We start from the raw sequence: 19843 nt of genomic DNA on the forward strand, positions 1-19843 counted from the left end.
ACCTTATATTCACAGCCTGAAGGTAAGTTTATACAATATTTTCAATAATTTTGTGGCTCGAACAAAGTTTGTGTACATACATGAAATTCATTTATGTGTCATATACACCTTATACACACAGCCTATAGGTCATTTTATACTTTATTTTTAATAATTTTGTGCCTTAAACAAAGTTTGTGTACATTGAACCATCAAAAATCAAAGTTTTCACTATTTCATTCATTCTAAATATATTCCGTATTTCTGAATATTTGGATATGGGAGACTCAACCTGTAAAACCTCCATTTATCACCTGTGTTATGGTGTCTTTATATCAGGAATATTTTATCAGATTGTGTTTATAGGTGAATTTGTGAGGAATAATTAAATTGTATTTTATCACACTATGTTGCATTGCCATGCGTTTTATCTTTCATATATGTGAAAATTATATCAATAATTTGATACTTCTCATCGCGTCAAGAAAGAGACAATCCGAATAAGGGAAGACTACTTTGATATTTTATTTATGATGTATATTGCGAAAATTGTTTATACACTAAGATGGGTTTAGCGCCTATTTTCTAGTCTTTTTTTTTTTTATTTGCTTGATCCAACAAAGATTAGTAATTAATGAAAAGGTTTTAGACCATTTGATGTAAAAAAAATAAAAAATAATTTATGACAGTAATGCATCTTTATGTGTTGGCTTTGCTCATGAACATCTTTTTGGTATTTTGATTCTTCTAAACTAACATATTCGTGTGCGGTTGGCTATCTCTCCATGGCAGAACAAGATGAGGCTATGGATGCACTGTACAATACAGGGTTGATAGAGAGAGTATGGATAGAATAGAAGGGCTAATGACTCTTAGATCAAATCCATCACCTACATGAAGTGGAAACAGTATATTCGGCTAATCCAATATCCATAAAACTGCAGCCTGTTAATAAGCTAGGAACAAGTGATATGTGCCTCAGCCTTGTATATTGTCCTGTTGTCAGTGATGTCACTGGCTCTGTGGTATTTGATAGGATGTGTTCTCAGTGATGTCACTGGTTTTGAGTGAATTAATGTGCTGCATTATCATTAATATAGGTTCATCTCACAAAATGTCTGTTTCCACTGTGTATAGGTGGTAGCATGTTTGCTATTGCTGTTTATGGGTATATCTCATTATTTGTTGGCCTACATTTTCAAAATTTAGCAAATGGTACAATTGCACGATGAATTTAATTATGTGCATGACCTGACTTGTATAGCTTAGTGTAGTATGGGCTTTATGATACAAATTAAGTCAACACTAACACTCTGTTTTCTCTCAGGTAAACGGCGTAATCTGCCATTTTTCTTTGGGGCACAGAGGGATTTGAATGCCATCTATAATGGAGATATGTCTATGGAGGATAGGCTGGTGGTGACTGAAGACATGGCCCAAAAACTGCTAAATGAGGATGAGGTGGCGGCGGTCCTGCGCCACTGTAGAAGGGTAAGTGTGTGATCTCCTCCTGGCTGCGAAAACGATAGACCCAAATATGTCGGATATATACAGTATCAGGGTGTGCCTGTTGTCCAGGGCTAGATATAAAATGAGGCATACTCAGCCTGCTCCTATAGACACCTCAGCCAGGCTGTCAACATCCAAAGTATAATTTCAGGTTTAAGGATATTCGTGCTTGAGTACAGATTAGTTATTTTGATTTAAACACCAGGACAGCTAGACGGGCTCCAGGACTGAATTTGGGATGTGCTGTTGGGTTTCTAGTACATCTGGTTACATGTATTCCTTCATTACTGTTTTCATCTAACTACTCCTTATATATATGCAAAAGGGGCCTTTATTTGGGATATATGTCGACATTCGTTATGTCGACTGAATGTCGACATTGCCACAGTATCGACGGTGGCTGTGCCAACATTCATCATGTAGATGAAATGTTGACATGTTAGAATATCATCCCGGGTGGCCCAGCAGTGACTTACCTGCTCCCGATGGCTGCAGTGGCATTTCCCAGGTCCCCGCGGTCATGTGTCTGTGATTTCCGGGTTAGGCATCCGATCCTCCAGCATTCGGGTGAGTATTTCTCCCCCAATGCCTACCCCTAACCCTCCCTCTAGTGGCTAACCCTAACCCAACCGCCCGCAGACTAACCCCAATGTTGACGTTGTGACAGTGTCAACATTCACCTGTCGTAACATCTGTTGATATTTCACCTGTCGTAACATCTGTTGATATTTCAGCTGTGTCGATATAATAAATGTCGACCTTTTGACTACATTCGGTGAATTAATCTTGCTGCTTTGCTATAGACAGACCACGCGCTACCTTTTCTCTTCCTAAGGCAGCAGCATACAGCAATGGTACCAGTGAGCTGGGGTAGTCTCATGTGAAGGCACAGGTTGTTACTTACCCAGTCCCGGTCGTTCTGTGTAGGTATTTGTGTATTATTTTGTTTGCATGTTGTAGTCCAGGCAGATCTCAAAAGGGGTTGGGTACAGGATGTCGGCTCTTGGGATCCTGGTTGTCAGATCCTGACGCCGGCATCCCGACAGGGTTAAGATACCGACACCTAACGGTAGGTATCCTAACCCTGCCCCTAAAACCAACCCTCCCTCCCTGCATCTTAAACCTAACTCTCCTCCCCTGCATCGTAAACCTAACCTTCCCCCCCTGCATCCTAAACCCTACTTAAACTTCATCCCCTCAAAAGGCCTTGTCATCCGCTTGTCTTAAAGTCAGAAAACATGAGATCGTATATTCACTGAGGAATACAATTCTAAGCCTCACCTCACTAAATAAAACATTTATTTTGAGTAGGCAATTTAATAAACAAATACAATTTTTGGTAGCAATCAGAGGCATCACCGGGTCTGGTGACACCTGGTGCATAGTCTGGAATCCCCCCCCGCATGCCGGAGGCGTGCCCAGCTGAAAGGGCTGTCTTAAATAAAGAGGTGTAGCCTCACAGGGGATCCCGATGACATCACTCTGGGGGCAGCACAGCATCACCGGAAATGCTGGGCCGCCCCCGGAGACTGGGCAGTCTGCACTGTTAGCTCCTCTTCTGTGATAGGAGCCGGATGCTACAGGACTTGTCACACTGCAGCACTCGGTTCCTGTCACAGCAGAGGAGCCGGCATTTAGGCGTCTCCCAACCCCCCCCTAAGGGCCGGGTATATAAATTCGGTTTCTCTCAAAATTCTAAATAATGTTCTCCCAAACCTACCACTATCTTAAGTAATAATGGGGTCTATGTACTAACCTTGCAGGGGGATAAAGTGGATGGAGATAAAGTATGACCCAATCATCTCCTGTCAGTTTACAGGCTGTATTTAAAAAATGACAGTTTGGAGCTAATTGGTTGGTACTTTATCTCTCTCTCTAAGGTTTTATACCTCTCCTCCCAATATAGCTTGGCAGACAGAAGTACCCCAGTCTGTCAACTACTAAACAACTAAGGGCCACATTTATCAATGAGTTTTATCATATGCAACGAGTTTTAAAACTCGTGTATGATAAATGGTGCTCCAGCCAATCAGCTCCCAACTGTCTTTATACAAACAGATGATAAAACTTGTTGTGTATGATAAATGGTGCTCCAGCCAATCAGCTCCCAACTGTCATTATACAAACAGATGATAAAACTCGTTGTGAATGATAAATGGTGATCCAGCCAATCAGCTCCCAACTGTCATTATACAAACAGATGATAAAACTCGTTGTGTATGATAAATGGTGATCCAGCCAATCAGCTCCCAACTGTCATTATACAAACAGATGATAAAACTCGTGAATGATAAATGGTGATCCAGCCAATCAGCTCCCAACTGTCATTATACAAACAGATGACAAAACTCGTTGTGAATGATAAATGGTGATCCAGCCAATCAGCTCCCAACTGTCTTTATACAAACAGATGATAAAACTCGTTGTGAATGATAAATGGTGATCCAGCCAATCAGCTCCCAACTGTCATTATACAAACAGATGATAAAACTCGTTGTGTATGATAAATTGTGCTCCAGCCAATCAGCTCCCAACTGTCATTATACAAACAGATTATAAAACTCGTTGTGTATGATAAATGGTGCTCCAGCCAATCAGCTCCCAACTGTCATTATACAAACAGATGATAAAACTCGTTGTGTATGATAAATGGTGATCCAGCCAATCAGCTCCCAACTGTCATTATACAAACAGATGATAAAACTCGTTGTGTATGATAAATGGTGATCCAGCCAATCAGCTCCCAACTGTCATTATACAAACAGATGATAAAACTCGTTGTGTATGATAAATGGTGATCCAGCCAATCAGCTCCTAACTGTCATTATACAAACAGATGATAAAACTCGTTGTGTATGATAAATGGTGATCCAGCCAATCAGCTCCCAACTGTCATTATACAAACAGATGATAAAACTCGTTGTGTATGATAAATGGTGCTCCAGCCAATCAGCTCCCAACTGTCATTATACAAACAGATGATAAAACTTGTTGTGTATGATAAATGGTGATCCAGCCAATCAGCTCCTAACTGTCATTATACAAACAGATGATAAAACTTGTGTATGATAAATGGTGCTCCAGCCAATCAGCTCCCAACTGTCATTATACAAACAGATGATAAAACTCGTTGTGTATGATAAATGGTGCTCCAGCCAATCAGCTCCCAACTGTCATTATACAAACAGATGATAAAACTCGTTGTGTATGATAAATGGTGATCCAGCCAATCAGCTCCCAACTGTCATTATACAAACAGATGATAAAACTCGTTGTGTATGATAAATGGTGATCCAGCCAATCAGCTCCCAACTGTCATTATACAAACAGATGATAAAACTCGTTGTGTATGATAAATGGTGCTCCAGCCAATCAGCTCCTAACTGTCATTATACAAACAGATTATAAAACTCATTGTGTATGATAAATGGTGATCCAGCCAATCAGTTCCCAACTGTCATTATACAAACAGATGATAAAACTCGTTGTGTATGATAAATGGTGCTCCAGCCAATCAGCTCCCAACTGTCATTATACAAACAGATGATACAACTTGTTGTGTATGATAAATGGTGATCCAGCCAATCAGCTCCCAACTGTCATTATACAAACAGATGATAAAACTCGTTGTGTATGATAAATGGTGATCCAGCCAATCAGCTCCCAACTGTCATTATACAAACAGATGATAAAACTCGTTGTGTATGATAAATGGTGATCCAGCCAATCAGCTCCCAACTGTCATTATACAAACAGATGATAACACTTGTTGTGTATGATAAATGGTGATCCAGCCAATCAGCTCCCAACTGTCATTATACAAACAGATGATAAAACTCGTTGTGTATGATAAATGGTGCTCCAGCCAATCAGCTCCCAACTGTCATTATACAAACAGATGATAAAACTCGTTGTGTATGATAAATGGTGCTCCAGCAAATCAGCTCCCAACTGTCATTATACAAACAGATGATAAAACTCGTGTATGATAAATGGTGCTCCAGCCAATCAGCTCCCAACTGTCATTATACAAACAGATGATAAAACTCGTTGTGTATGATAAATGGTGATCCAGCCAATCAGCTCCCAACTGTCATTATACAAACAGATGATAAAACTCGTTGTGTATGATAAATGGTGATCCAGCCAATCAGCTCCCAACTGTCATTATACAAACAGATGATAAAACTCGTTGTGTATGATAAATGGTGATCCAGCCAATCAGCTCCCAACTGTCATTATACAAACAGATGATAAAACTCGTTGTGTATGATAAATGGTGATCCAGCCAATCAGCTCCCAACTGTCATTATACAAACAGATGATAAAACTTGTTGTGTATGATAAATGGTGATCCAGCCAATCAGCTCCCAACTGTCATTATACAAACAGATGATAAAACTCGTTGTGTATGATAAATTAAATGGTGATCCAGCCAATCAGCTCCCAACTGTCATTATACAAACAGATGATAAAACTCATTGTGTATGATAAATGGTGATCCAGCCAATCAGCTCCCAACTGTCATTATACAAACAGATGATAAAACTTGTTGTGTATGATAAATGGTGCTCCAGCCAATCAGCTCCCAACTGTCATTATACAAACAGATGATAAAACTCGTTGTGTATGATAAATTAAATGGTGATCCAGCCAATCAGCTCCCAACTGTCATTATACAAACAGATGATAAAACTCGTTGTGTATGATAAATTAAATGGTGATCCAGCCAATCAGCTCCCAACTGTCATTATACAAACAGATGATAAAACTCAATGTGTATGATAAATGGTGCTCCAGCCAATCAGTTCCCAACTGTCATTATAAAAACAGATGATAAAACTCGTTGTGAATGATAAATGGTGATCCAGCCAATCAGCTCCCAACTGTCATTATACAAACAGATGATAAAACTCGTTGTGTATGATAAATTGTGCTCCAGCCAATCAGCTCCCAACTGTCATTATAAAAACAGATGATAAAACTCGTTGTGTATGATAAATGGTGCTCCAGCCAATCAGCTCCCAACTGTCATTATACAAACAGATGATAAAACTCGTTGTGTATGATAAATGGTGATCCAGCCAATCAGCTCCCAACTGTCATTATACAAACAGATGATAAAACTTGTGTATGATAAATGGTGCTCCAGCCAATCAGCTCCCAACTGTCATTATACAAACAGATGATAAAACTCGTTGTGTATGATAAATGGTGCTCCAGCCAATCAGCTCCCAACTGTCATTATACAAACAGATGATAAAACTCGTTGTGTATGATAAATGGTGATCCAGCCAATCAGCTCCCAACTGTCATTATACAAACAGATGATAAAACTCGTTGTGTATGTTAAATGGTGATCCAGCCAATCAGCTCCTAACTGTCATTATACAAACAGATGATAAAACTCGTTGTGTATGATAAATGGTGCTCCAGCCAATCAGCTCCTAACTGTCATTATACAAACAGATTATAAAACTCGTTGTGTATGATAAATGGTGATCCAGCCAATCAGCTCCCAACTGTCATTATACAAACAGATGATAAAACTCGTTGTGTATGATAAATGGTGCTCCAGCCAATCAGCTCCCAACTGTCATTATACAAACAGATGATAAAACTCGTTGTGTATGATAAATGGTGCTCCAGCCAATCAGCTCCTAACTGTCATTATACAAACAGATTATAAAACTCGTTGTGTATGATAAATGGTGCTCCAGCCAATCAGCTCCTAACTGTCATTATACAAACAGATTATAAAACTTGTTGTGTATGATAAATGGTGATCCAGCCAATCAGTTCCCAACTGTCATTATACAAACAGATGATAAAACTCGTTGTGTATGAAAAAATGGTGCTCCAGCCAATCAGCTCCCAACTGTCATTATACAAACAGATGATACAACTTGTTGTGTATGATAAATGGTGATCCAGCCAATCAGCTCCCAACTGTCATTATACAAACAGATGATAAAACTCGTTGTGTATGATAAATGGTGCTCCAGCCAATCAGCTCCCAACTGTCATTATACAAACAGATGATAAAACTTGTGTATGATAAATGGTGCTCCAGCCAATCAGCTCCCAACTGTCATTATACAAACAGATGATAAAACTCGTTGTGTATGATAAATGGTGCTCCAGCCAATCAGCTCCCAACTGTCATTATACAAACAGATGATAAAACTCGTTGTGTATGATAAATGGTGATCCAGCCAATCAGCTCCCAACTGTCATTATACAAACAGATGATAAAACTCGTTGTGTATGAAAAATGGTGCTCCAGCCAATCAGCTCCTAACTGTCATTATACAAACAGATTATAAAACTCGTTGTGTATGATAAATGGTGATCCAGCCAATCAGCTCCCAACTGTCATTATACAAACAGATGATAAAACTCGTTGTGTATGATAAATGGTGCTCCAGCCAATCAGCTCCCAACTGTCATTATACAAACAGATGATAAAACTCGTTGTGTATGATAAATGGTGCTCCAGCCAATCAGCTCCTAACTGTCATTATACAAACAGATTATAAAACTCGTTGTGTATGATAAATGGTGATCCAGCCAATCAGCTCCTAACTGTCATTATACAAACAGATTATAAAACTTGTTGTGTATGATAAATGGTGATCCAGCCAATCAGTTCCCAACTGTCATTATACAAACAGATGATAAAACTCGTTGTGTATGATAAATGGTGATCCAGCCAATCAGCTCCCAACTGTCATTATACAAACAGATGATAAAACTCGTTGTGTATGATAAATGGTGATCCAGCCAATCAGCTCCCAACTGTCATTATACAAACAGATGATAAAACTCGTTGTGTATGATAAATGGTGATCCAGCCAATCAGCTCCCAACTGTCATTATACAAACAGATGATAAAACTCGTTGTGTATGATAAATGGTGATCCAGCCAATCAGCTCCCAACTGTCATTATACAAACAGATGATAAAACTCGTTGTGTATGATAAATGGTGATCCAGCCAATCAGCTCCCAACTGTCATTATACAAACAGATGATAAAACTCGTTGTGTATGATAAATGGTGATCCAGCCAATCAGCTCCCAACTGTCATTATACAAACAGATGATAAAACTCGTTGTGTATGATAAATGGTGATCCAGCCAATCAGCTCCCAACTGTCATTATACAAACAGATGATAAAACTCGTTGTGTATGATAAATTGTGATCCAGCCAATCAGCTCCCAACTGTCATTATACAAACAGATGATAAAACTCGTTGTGTATGATAAATTAAATGGTGATCCAGCCAATCAGCTCCCAACTGTCATTATACAAACAGATGATAAAACTCGTTGTGTATGATAAATGGTGCTCCAGCCAATCAGCTCCCAACTGTCATTATACAAACAGATGATAAAACTCGTTGTGTATGATAAATGGTGATCCAGCCAATCAGCTCCCAACTGTCATTATACAAACAGATGATAAAACTCGTTGTGTATGATAAATGGTGATCCAGCCAATCAGCTCCTAACTGTCATTATACAAACAGATGATAAAACTCGTTGTGTATGATAAATGGTGATCCAGCCAATCAGCTCCCAACTGTCATTATACAAACAGATGATAAAACTCGTTGTGTATGATAAATGGTGCTCCAGCCAATCAGCTCCCAACTGTCATTATACAAACAGATGATAAAACTTGTTGTGTATGATAAATGGTGATCCAGCCAATCAGCTCCCAACTGTCATTATACAAACAGATGATAAAACTTGTTGTGTATGATAAATGGTGATCCAGCCAATCAGCTCCCAACTGTCATTATACAAACAGATGATAAAACTCGTTGTGTATGATAAATGGTGATCCAGCCAATCAGCTCCCAACTGTCATTATACAAACAGATGATAAAACTCGTTGTGTATGATAAATGGTGATCCAGCCAATCAGCTCCCAACTGTCATTATACAAACAGATGATAAAACTCGTTGTGTATGATAAATGGTGATCCAGCCAATCAGCTCCCAACTGTCATTATACAAACAGATGATAAAACTCGTTGTGTATGATAAATTAAATGGTGATCCAGCCAATCAGCTCCCAACTGTCATTATACAAACAGATGATAAAACTCAATGTGTATGATAAATGGTGATCCAGCCAATCAGCTCCCAACTGTCATTATACAAACAGATGATAAAACTTGTTATGTATGATAAATGGTGCACCAGCCAATCAGTTCCCAACTGTCATTATACAAACAGATGATAAAACTCGTTCTGAATGATAAATGGAGATCCAGCCAATAAGCTCCCAACTGTCATTATACAAACAGATGATAAAACTCGTTGTGTATGATAAATGGTGATCCAGCCAATCAGCTCCCAACTGTCATTATACAAACAGATGATAAAACTCGTTGTGTATGATAAATTAAATGGTGATCCAGCCAATCAGCTCCCAACTGTCATTATACAAACAGATGATAAAACTCATTGTGTATGATAAATGGTGATCCAGCCAATCAGCTCCCAACTGTCATTATACAAACAGATGATAAAACTTGTTGTGTATGATAAATGGTGCTCCAGCCAATCAGCTCCCAACTGTCATTATACAAACAGATGATAAAACTCGTGTATGATAAATTAAATGGTGATCCAGCCAATCAGCTCCCAACTATCATTATACAAACAGATGATAAAACTCGTTGTGTATGATAAATTAAATGGTGATCCAGCCAATCAGCTCCCAACTGTCATTATACAAACAGATGATAAAACTCAATGTGTATGATAAATGGTGATCCAGCCAATCAGCTCCCAACTGTCATTATACAAACAGATGATAAAACTTGTTGTGTATGATAAATGGTGCTCCAGCCAATCAGTTCCCAACTGTCATTATACAAACAGATGATAAAACTCGTTCTGAATGATAAATGGTGATCCAGCCAATAAGCTCCCAACTGTCATTATACAAACAGATGATAAAACTCGTTGTGTATGATAAATTGTGCTCCAGCCAATAAGCTCCCAACTGTCATTATACAAACAGATGATAAAACTCGTTGTGTATGATAAATTGTGCTCCAGCCAATCAGCTCCCAACTGTCATTATACAAACAGATGATAAAACTCGTTGTGTATGATAAATGGTGCTCCAGCCAATCAGCTCCCAACTGTCATTATACAAACAGATGATAAAACTCGTTGTGTATGATAAATGGTGATCCAGCCAATCAGCTCCCAACTGTCATTATACAAACAGATGATAAAACTCGTTGTGTATGATAAATGGTGATCCAGCCAATCAGCTCCTAACTGTCATTATACAAACAGATGATAAAACTCGTTGTGTATGATAAATGGTGATCCAGCCAATCAGCTCCCAACTGTCATTATACAAACAGATGATAAAACTCGTTGTGTATGATAAATGGTGCTCCAGCCAATCAGCTCCCAACTGTCATTATACAAACAGATGATAAAACTTGTTGTGTATGATAAATGGTGATCCAGCCAATCAGCTCCTAACTGTCATTATACAAACAGATGATAAAACTTGTGTATGATAAATGGTGCTCCAGCCAATCAGCTCCCAACTGTCATTATACAAACAGATGATAAAACTCGTTGTGTATGATAAATGGTGCTCCAGCCAATCAGCTCCCAACTGTCATTATACAAACAGATGATAAAACTCGTTGTGTATGATAAATGGTGATCCAGCCAATCAGCTCCCAACTGTCATTATACAAACAGATGATAAAACTCGTTGTGTATGATAAATGGTGCTCCAGCCAATCAGCTCCTAACTGTCATTATACAAACAGATTATAAAACTCGTTGTGTATGATAAATGGTGCTCCAGCCAATCAGCTCCTAACTGTCATTATACAAACAGATTATAAAACTTGTTGTGTATGATAAATGGTGATCCAGCCAATCAGTTCCCAACTGTCATTATACAAACAGATGATAAAACTCGTTGTGTATGAAAAAATGGTGATCCAGCCAATCAGCTCCCAACTGTCATTATACAAACAGATGATAAAACTCGTTGTGTATGATAAATGGTGATCCAGCCAATCAGCTCCCAACTGTCATTATACAAACAGATGATAACACTTGTTGTGTATGATAAATGGTGATCCAGCCAATCAGCTCCCAACTGTCATTATACAAACAGATGATAAAACTCGTTGTGTATGATAAATGGTGCTCCAGCCAATCAGCTCCCAACTGTCATTATACAAACAGATGATACAACTTGTTGTGTATGATAAATGGTGATCTAGCCAATCAGCTCCCAACTGTCATTATACAAACAGATGATAAAACTTGTTGTGTATGATAAATGGTGATCCAGCCAATCAGCTCCCATCTGTCATTATACAAACAGATGATAAAACTTGTTGTGTATGATAAATGGTGATCCAGCCAATCAGCTCCCAACTGTCATTATACAAACAGATGATAAAACTCGTTGTGTATGATAAATGGTGATCCAGCCAATCAGCTCCCAACTGTCATTATACAAACAGATGATAAAACTCGTTGTGTATGATAAATGGTGCTCCAGCCAATCAGCTGCCAACTGTCATATTTAAAACAGATGATAAAACTTGTTGTATATGATAAATGGTGCTCCAGCCAATCAGCTCCCATCTGTCATTATACAAACAGATGATAAAACGGGTTGATAAATGGACCACTAAGGAAGCTGTCTCTGAGGCAGCTACTGTACGTATTCAGAGACACCACTCCTTTACCTCATCCTCAGTGGGCTAGTGCCCACCCAGCACGCTACCTGTCTCCTATACTCGTCTCAGTGTTCTATGTGTACAACGGCTGCCGGGCTTACCCCCTTAACCTTTTGTGGTCTTGTGCATGTTGCAGACATGCCAACCTGAGATATGAAAAGAGGGAGACTTTTTCCAAAATAGCATATTGGGGGAGAGGTGGCAGCATAGACGCCTTGCCTAGGGAGCATTGACACTTTGCAGTCGCCCTGGCTACAGATATGGTAGACAAGCTTTTCTGGCTTCTTGTCATGTTTGGAGTATTTCCCTCAATCATTGTCGTAACTACTGAGTCAGTGAAATGTATTCACCTTCGCAGATTTTAGGAAATCCTCAAAACAAGACTTCACTTGAAGACCAGAGTTATGGTCAGAGTGAGTCTGTCATTTTGGTTAATTATCAGTGACATACTTCTTTGTGACCAGCAGGTGGTGCCAAAGTACGGACAACAAAAATGTAAATGTCCTGGGTTTTTTTATGTAGGTTTTGTGCACAGTTGTGCAGTAACCACTGCAGGGCACTTTGCTTCTCTGTTATATATACAAATTTCTAATAATAACACATACAGCCTACAAATGTACCAAGGCCTAAAATAAATACAAATATAAGTATAAATATATAAATATAAGTAGTAGTAGAAAATATAAATATAAGTGGAAGCAAAAAAAATGTAGGGCACTCACCATTGCATCAGATAAAATATATATCCTTTGTTAGCGTTACTGCCTCACAGCACTGAGGTTGTGAGTTTGATTCCCTCTACGGCCCTAACTGTGTGCAGTTTGTATATTCTTCCTGTGGTTGCGTGGGTTTCCTCCGGGTGCTCCTGTTTCCTCCCACACTCCAAAAATATACTGGTAGGTTAATTGGCTCCCAACACAAATTAACCACAAAGATTATCCACACGTTTCATCTGCATGCATTGTATATAAGGCAGTCCTAGAATCCAGATATTTTTGTACCCTAGCACGACATATTTCTGGTGTTATGTAATTATAGATAGTAAAATACTAAACCATCAGACTCTCCACCTCTCTACAATCCTTCAAACGGGCTCTCGAGACCCACTACTTCATCAACGCCTTCCAGCTCTCATCTTAACTTGCATCTACATGCTCCGTCCTCCCTGTCTACCCCATCTGTGTCACACCTGTTTGTCTGCCCCTCCCCTTTAGAATGTAAGCTCTTACGAGCAGGGCCCTCTATCCTCTTGTGCTTCTCCTTCTCTACTTTCAGCTATTTCTTACTCCCCACTAGGGAACCTAACACTTGGCTGCTTTGCTCTGTTGCTTATTTGGGTGTTATGGTCGCTATTGTAGTATTGAAGAAAGATAAAGTACCAGCTAATCAGCTCCTAACTCACAACACAGGCTGTGATTGAAAAATAACAGTTACGAGCTGATTGGTTGGTTCTTTATCTCTATCCACTTTATCTCTCTCCATGGCTTAGTACATAGACCCCTATATGTACTAAGCCTTGGAGAGCTGTCTGCTTCTCCGTCCTCCGACCCGCTCTCGCTCTACACTATGGGAGTCACCCACTGAGGGAGCCTGAAGGCTCATGAGTGAGCTCCAGCCCGGCTCCCACTGTGGACGCAGCAGCCAATGAGAGTCTGTATGACTCTCATTTGCTGCCAAAACAAACACGCAGCCACCGGGAAGTACGACTATACTACCCAGGGCTGGCGGCGGTGTTCTTTGTGTAGTGCAGACCGCACTACACTGTAGGGCCCGGGGGACACTGGCGGCGTGTGCAGCGGTGCTGTTGGCTGCAGGGGCTATGGTCTCCTGCATCACAACGGGCCACAGTGCAAAATACCGGCTGCACCGCCGCTAGTTCCACCACTGGTTTCATGAGCTCCAGTAGGAACCCATATACCAATCGTAAAACTACAGATAGAAATAAGTACTAAGTATACATTGCAAGTAGACTTTTACTTGCGATGTTCCAGTAAAGTTACATTTTTCAAAACTAAATAACATTAAGAATTACATACGTTTATAACTTCCAAACTTATGCAACCTTGATTAGCTTACTTAACCTTAACTACAAATAAAGACACAGACACCATAGCTTGGCTAAAAAAGGTCACAGCTTTTATTTATAATTGAATCAATTAACCTAACCAGGGTGGCAAAGAGACGCTGCAGACTCAGTTCTAGCTTTTTAACTTACTCCAAAATACTCAGGGAACGCCTAAACCGTTCCCCCTTTCAGACGCACTTAAACCGTGAGGGTCTCACTTCCCTCCTGGGCCAATCCGAGGCGTTTCGTGCAAAAACGCCCGGGTCCCCCCGTGCGGAGCAGGACAAATCCGCCTTGTACATCGAGAGCAAGTGCTCCCACAGTTATCTTGCGTCCCATAAAACCACTGAGCTGCAGCGTACTCCCGCCATGCTGTGCCTCACCTGTAATAGGAAAAATGTTAATACACAACCAAATATCAGGGAGGGATGGTGGGTTTCAAAATTTCTTTCAAAGAGGCTGATCCCAAGGACCACAGGCTCCTATATAGTCCCCTATAACCACTCCCCCAAACTATATGACTGGCCCTTGGAAGCAGCTGATCACACCCAAACTAATACTCAATTTACCCAGCAACAAGGCTGTCATTCAAAACACACTGTCAGTAAAAACTAATAATCTTAACACTCCTCAATCCTATTCATATTTCGTCATTCATTCTATAAAGTGATAAGAATTCATTAAGGTATGTGATTTGTCCTTGCAGTATATCCAGGATGGAGGGATTGAAGACCTAGTTAGACCATTGCTTGCAATTCTGGATCGTCCGGAGAAGCTTCTTCTTTTACGAGATATTAGGTACTGAGAGATAGAATATTACTGAAATAAACATAGCATAGTAAGTGCCCTGTTAGTACCCAGTATGTATGTGGTAAGATACATATTTTTTGAGTAGTATTTCTGTCAAAGTAAAAAACATTTAACAATGGTCTTAAAAGTAATTGAATGTAGATTTAGGAAGACAATTTTCTAATAATAAAAAATTAACCATAACCAAAGAGCACCCCTGGCAGAGGGATCTGTAGCTGAACACAAGTTGCTTCTCATTAAATACTAGCTTTTGCCCATGGTAATAATTATATTGCTATGCATAGGGGCCCTATTGCGGGAGTGGCCCTTGTGACCAGCAGCGCTATACAGACTGGTGGCAGCAGTGACTTCAGCCACACCAATGTCACTGTGTGCCCTGTGCACAGACTGCTATATAGCCTATCCTATTCACCCACCACTCACACCAATGTCACTGTGTGCCCTGTGCACAGACTGCTATGTAGCCTATCCTATTCACCCACCACTCACACCAAAGTCACTGTGTGCCCTGTGCTCAGACTGCTATGTAGCCTATCCTATTCACCCACCACTCACACCAATGTCACTGTGTGCCCTGTGCACAGACTGCTATGTAGCCTATCCTATTCACCCACCACTCACACCAATGTCACTGTGTGCCCTGTGCACAGACCGCTATGTAGCCTATCCTATTCACCCACCACTCACACCAAAGTCACTGTGTGCCCTGTGCTCAGACTGCTATGTAGCCTATCCTATTCATCCACCACTCACACCAATGGCACTGTGTGCCCTGTGCACAGACCGCTATGTAGCCTATCCTATTCATCCACCACTCACACCAATGTCACTGTGTGCCCTGTGCACAGACTGCTATGTAGCCTATCCTACACCCTGACCCACCACACACACCAATGTCACTGTGTGCCCTGTACACAGACTGCTATGTAGCCTATCCTATTCACCCACCACTCACACCAATGTCACTGTGTGCCCTGTGCACAGACTGCTATGTAGCCTATCCTATTCATCCACCACTCACACCAATGTCCCTGTGTGCCCTGTGCACAGACCGCTATGTAGCCTATCCTATTCACCCACCACTCACACCAATGTCACTGTGTGCCCTGTGCACAGACCGCTATGTAGCCTGTCCTATTCACCCACCACTCACACCAATGTCACTGTGTGCCCTGTGCACAGACTGCTATGTAGCCTGTCCTATTCACCCACCACTCACACCAATGTCACTGTGTGCCCTGTGCACAGACTGCTATGTAGCCTATCCTATTCACCAACCACTCACACCAATGTCACTGTGTGCCCTGTGCGCCCTGTGCACAGACTGCTATGTAGCCTATCCTATTCACCAACCACTCACACCAATGTCACTGTGTGCCCTGTGCACAGACTGCTATGTAGCCTATCCTATTCACCCACCACTCACACCAATGTCACTGTGTGCCCTGTGCACAGACCGCTATGTAGCTTATCCTATACACCCACCACTCACACCAATGTCACTGTGTGCCCTGTGCACAGACTGCTATGTAGCCTAATCCTGTTCACCCAGCACTCACACCAATGTCACTGTGTGCCCTGTGCACAGACTGCTATGTAGCCTATCCTATTCACCCACCACTCACACCAATGTCACTGTGTGCCCTGTGCACAGACTGCTATGTAGCCTATCCTATTCACCAACCACTCACACCAATGTCACTGTGTGCCCTGTGCACAGACTGCTATGTAGCCTATCCTATTCACCAACCACTCACACCAATGTCACTGTGTGCCCTGTGCACAGACTGCTATGTAGCTTATCCTATTCACCCACCACTCACACCAATGCCACTGTGTGCCCTGTGCACAGACCGCTATGTAGCCTATCCTATTCACCCACCACTCACACCAATGTCACTGTGTGCCCTGTGCACAGACCGCTATGTAGCCTATCCTATTCACCCACCACTCACACCAATGTCACTGTGTGCCCTGTGCACAGACCGCTATGCCTATCCTATACACCCACCACTCACACCAATGTCACTGTGTGCCCTGTGCACAGACTGCTATGTAGCCTATCCTATTCACCCACCACTCACACCAATGTCACTGTGTGCCCTGTGCACAGACCGCTATGTAGCTTATCCTATACACCCACCACTCACACCAATATCACTGTGTGCCCTGTGCACAGACTGCTATGTAGCCTTATCCTGTTCACCCAGCACTCACACCAATGTCACTGTGTGCCTTGTGCACAGACCGCTATGTAGCCTATCCTATTCACCCACCACTCACACCAATGTCACTGTGTGCCCTGTGCACAGACTGCTATGTAGCCTATCCTATTCACCCACCACTCACACCAATGCCACTGTGTGCCTTGTGCACAGACCGCTATGTAGCCTATCCTATTCACCCACCACTCACACCAATGTCACTGTGTGCCCTGTGCACAGACCGCTATGTAGCCTATCCTATTCACCCACCACTCACACCAATGTCACTGTGTGCCCTGTGCACAGACTGCTATGTAGCCTATCCTATTCAGGTGACTGTGGGCTCAAAGCACCTCACCTCCCACCCCCCTTACCGGCCGCACGCATGGTGTAACACTTACCTCTTGCATTGATGATATCAATATATTTTGTTTTTGTTATTGCTCAGCGTGCTGTGTGTACGGGTGATCATGCTGTGTGTACGGCTGCAGAGGCCGCGGAGAGGGGGGCGCGACGCAACCCCCAGCCAGCGGGATCCGCGGACAGATGATAGATGACGGTTGTTCATTGTGTATGAACGAGCATCATCTGCAAATATACGGTAGCTGCAGATCAGGCTATCTGCAGATACAGCTTTTATGTGTCTACCCAGCTTAACTCTCAGTGCTAATTACACAAGTAGACCAGTTTCTCTCAAGGTCATCTCACACCTCTTCTGATGCTGTGGACATAACAATAGGCTGCTACAGGTTCCCTTGTTCCCACCCACTTAAAAAATTAGAACATTCTAAACAAGCAGGAGGTGCAAGCTGAGTACAACAAGATGCTTAGGGGTATATTTACTACTAAAGTGCGGGTTTTTAGAAGTGGAGGTGTTGCCCATAGCAACCATTCAAATTCTAGCTATTATCTTCTAGAACAGGGGTGGGGAGCCTTTTTTCTGCCGAGGGCCATTTTGATATATAGAACAGTATTCGCGGGCCTGGTGCAGGCCACGACCCTCCATGTGACATCACACGGGGGCGGGGCCACAATCGCCGGTGGTTACAGCAATGCCTGGAGCATCCTGAAGATGATCCGGGGAGCTATAAGGGCAGCGGTGTGACTATCTAAAGCATCCTAAGGACGCTGCAGGTGGCACTGCTGCATAGATTCTGACTGCAGGGTGCCATTCTAGGCACCCTGCTAGCCAAATGAGGCTAAAAGAATAAAGCTCCGAGGGCCAGACCAAATTATTCCGAGGGCCTTATGCGGCCCCCGGGCCTGAGGTTCCCCATCCTTGTTCTAGAAGGTGCTAGATAAATGTTAAGTAGAATCTGATTGGTTACTATGGGCAACAGCTCCACTTCTAAAAACTCTCACTTTAGTAAATATGCCCCTTAGACTATAGTCTAACACATCCCAATTATTTCCAATGGGGAAAAAATATGGCCGTCCTTAAAAATAATGATACAATAAAGTCCACGTGTATAGTCCCAGTTTCTCCATAAGAAATAGTCATCTTTATATTAACCCTCCTTTTATTGTTCAGTCTACACCATGAATGGAGCCTTGCTCAGACGATGCTCAGATACGTCTGTATTATGGGCCTGATTCAGACCCACTCGCAAGCGGCTGTCCGCTCGCAAGTGGGTCGATGTTATGGACTGAGCATGCGCACGACGGAGGGAGCTCCGTCGTGCGCATGCGCCAGACGCGACGAGCGAAGGAAAGTCCTTCGCTCGTTGTGTCCGATCAAAGGGGGCGTGCTGTCAATGTTGATTGACAGCACGCCCCCTTTGGTGGGCGTGCCAGGGGCGTGCCTCCCTGACGGGGGCGTTCCCACGGGAACGCCTCCCATCAAAAGCCGGCCCACTGACATCACTAGTGATGTCAGTGGGAGTGATTTTGGCTCTGATAGAGCCAAAATCACTCCGGAGCTTGCGGTTGAAAACCTCAACCGCAGGCTCCGGCTCGCAAATTCGATGGTCGCGATGGTCTCGACCATCGCGACCATCACAATGCACGCTCGTATAGCCTGTGGGTGGTGACCCACAGCTATACGAGCGTCCAGGAGGACGCTCCATGAAAATGGAGCCCGGCCCTCATTCAGAGCGTGCGCTCTGCTCAGAGCGTACGGCTCTGAATGAGGGCCTATGTCAGTGAAGATATTTTAGACAACATGTAAACCTCATCATTAACAACAATATCAACGACAACACCTGCAGGCTATATATTAAATCTGATTAAGCAGAAAGGGAACGTGACAAAGCAGTAACTGACATATAAATAGTATCAGTGGTCCGTTATATGACTTGTACAGAACATAGTAGTAAAATATTGTGTATCTTGGTGATAGTCTCCTCTAGGAGCACCAGCAGTGCCGTAGGTACATAATTGATGTGCTGGGTCGTGTTTACCTTGCAGAGGTTTGATCGCACTCACTGATCTCGGCCGGTTTGACAGTATGGTTATTTCCCTGGAGATGGAAGCGTATGATGCCCTCAAAAGTAGATCAGGTAAGACAGCATTTAAAATGAAAACTTTGAA

The 19843-nt window shown here is 42.1% G+C and overlaps 1 protein-coding gene across 1 annotated transcript in view; it reads left to right on the forward strand.

Moving 5' to 3' along the window:
- PDZD7 (PDZ domain containing 7) overlaps positions 1-19843 on the forward strand; it is a 113312-nt gene that overhangs the window by 77381 nt on the left and 16088 nt on the right. The window contains exons 9-11 of the mRNA XM_088448670.1: positions 1307-1470; positions 15007-15098; positions 19721-19812. Of these exons, the coding sequence (XP_088304796.1) occupies positions 1307-1470; positions 15007-15098; positions 19721-19812 (348 nt within the window). The remainder of the gene's footprint in view (positions 1-1306; positions 1471-15006; positions 15099-19720; positions 19813-19843) is intronic.

This window comes from Taudactylus pleione, unplaced genomic scaffold, assembly GCF_031769625.1.
Source record: "Taudactylus pleione unplaced genomic scaffold, aTauple2 ptg000464l, whole genome shotgun sequence".
NCBI classification, from domain to species: domain Eukaryota; kingdom Metazoa; phylum Chordata; class Amphibia; order Anura; family Myobatrachidae; genus Taudactylus; species Taudactylus pleione.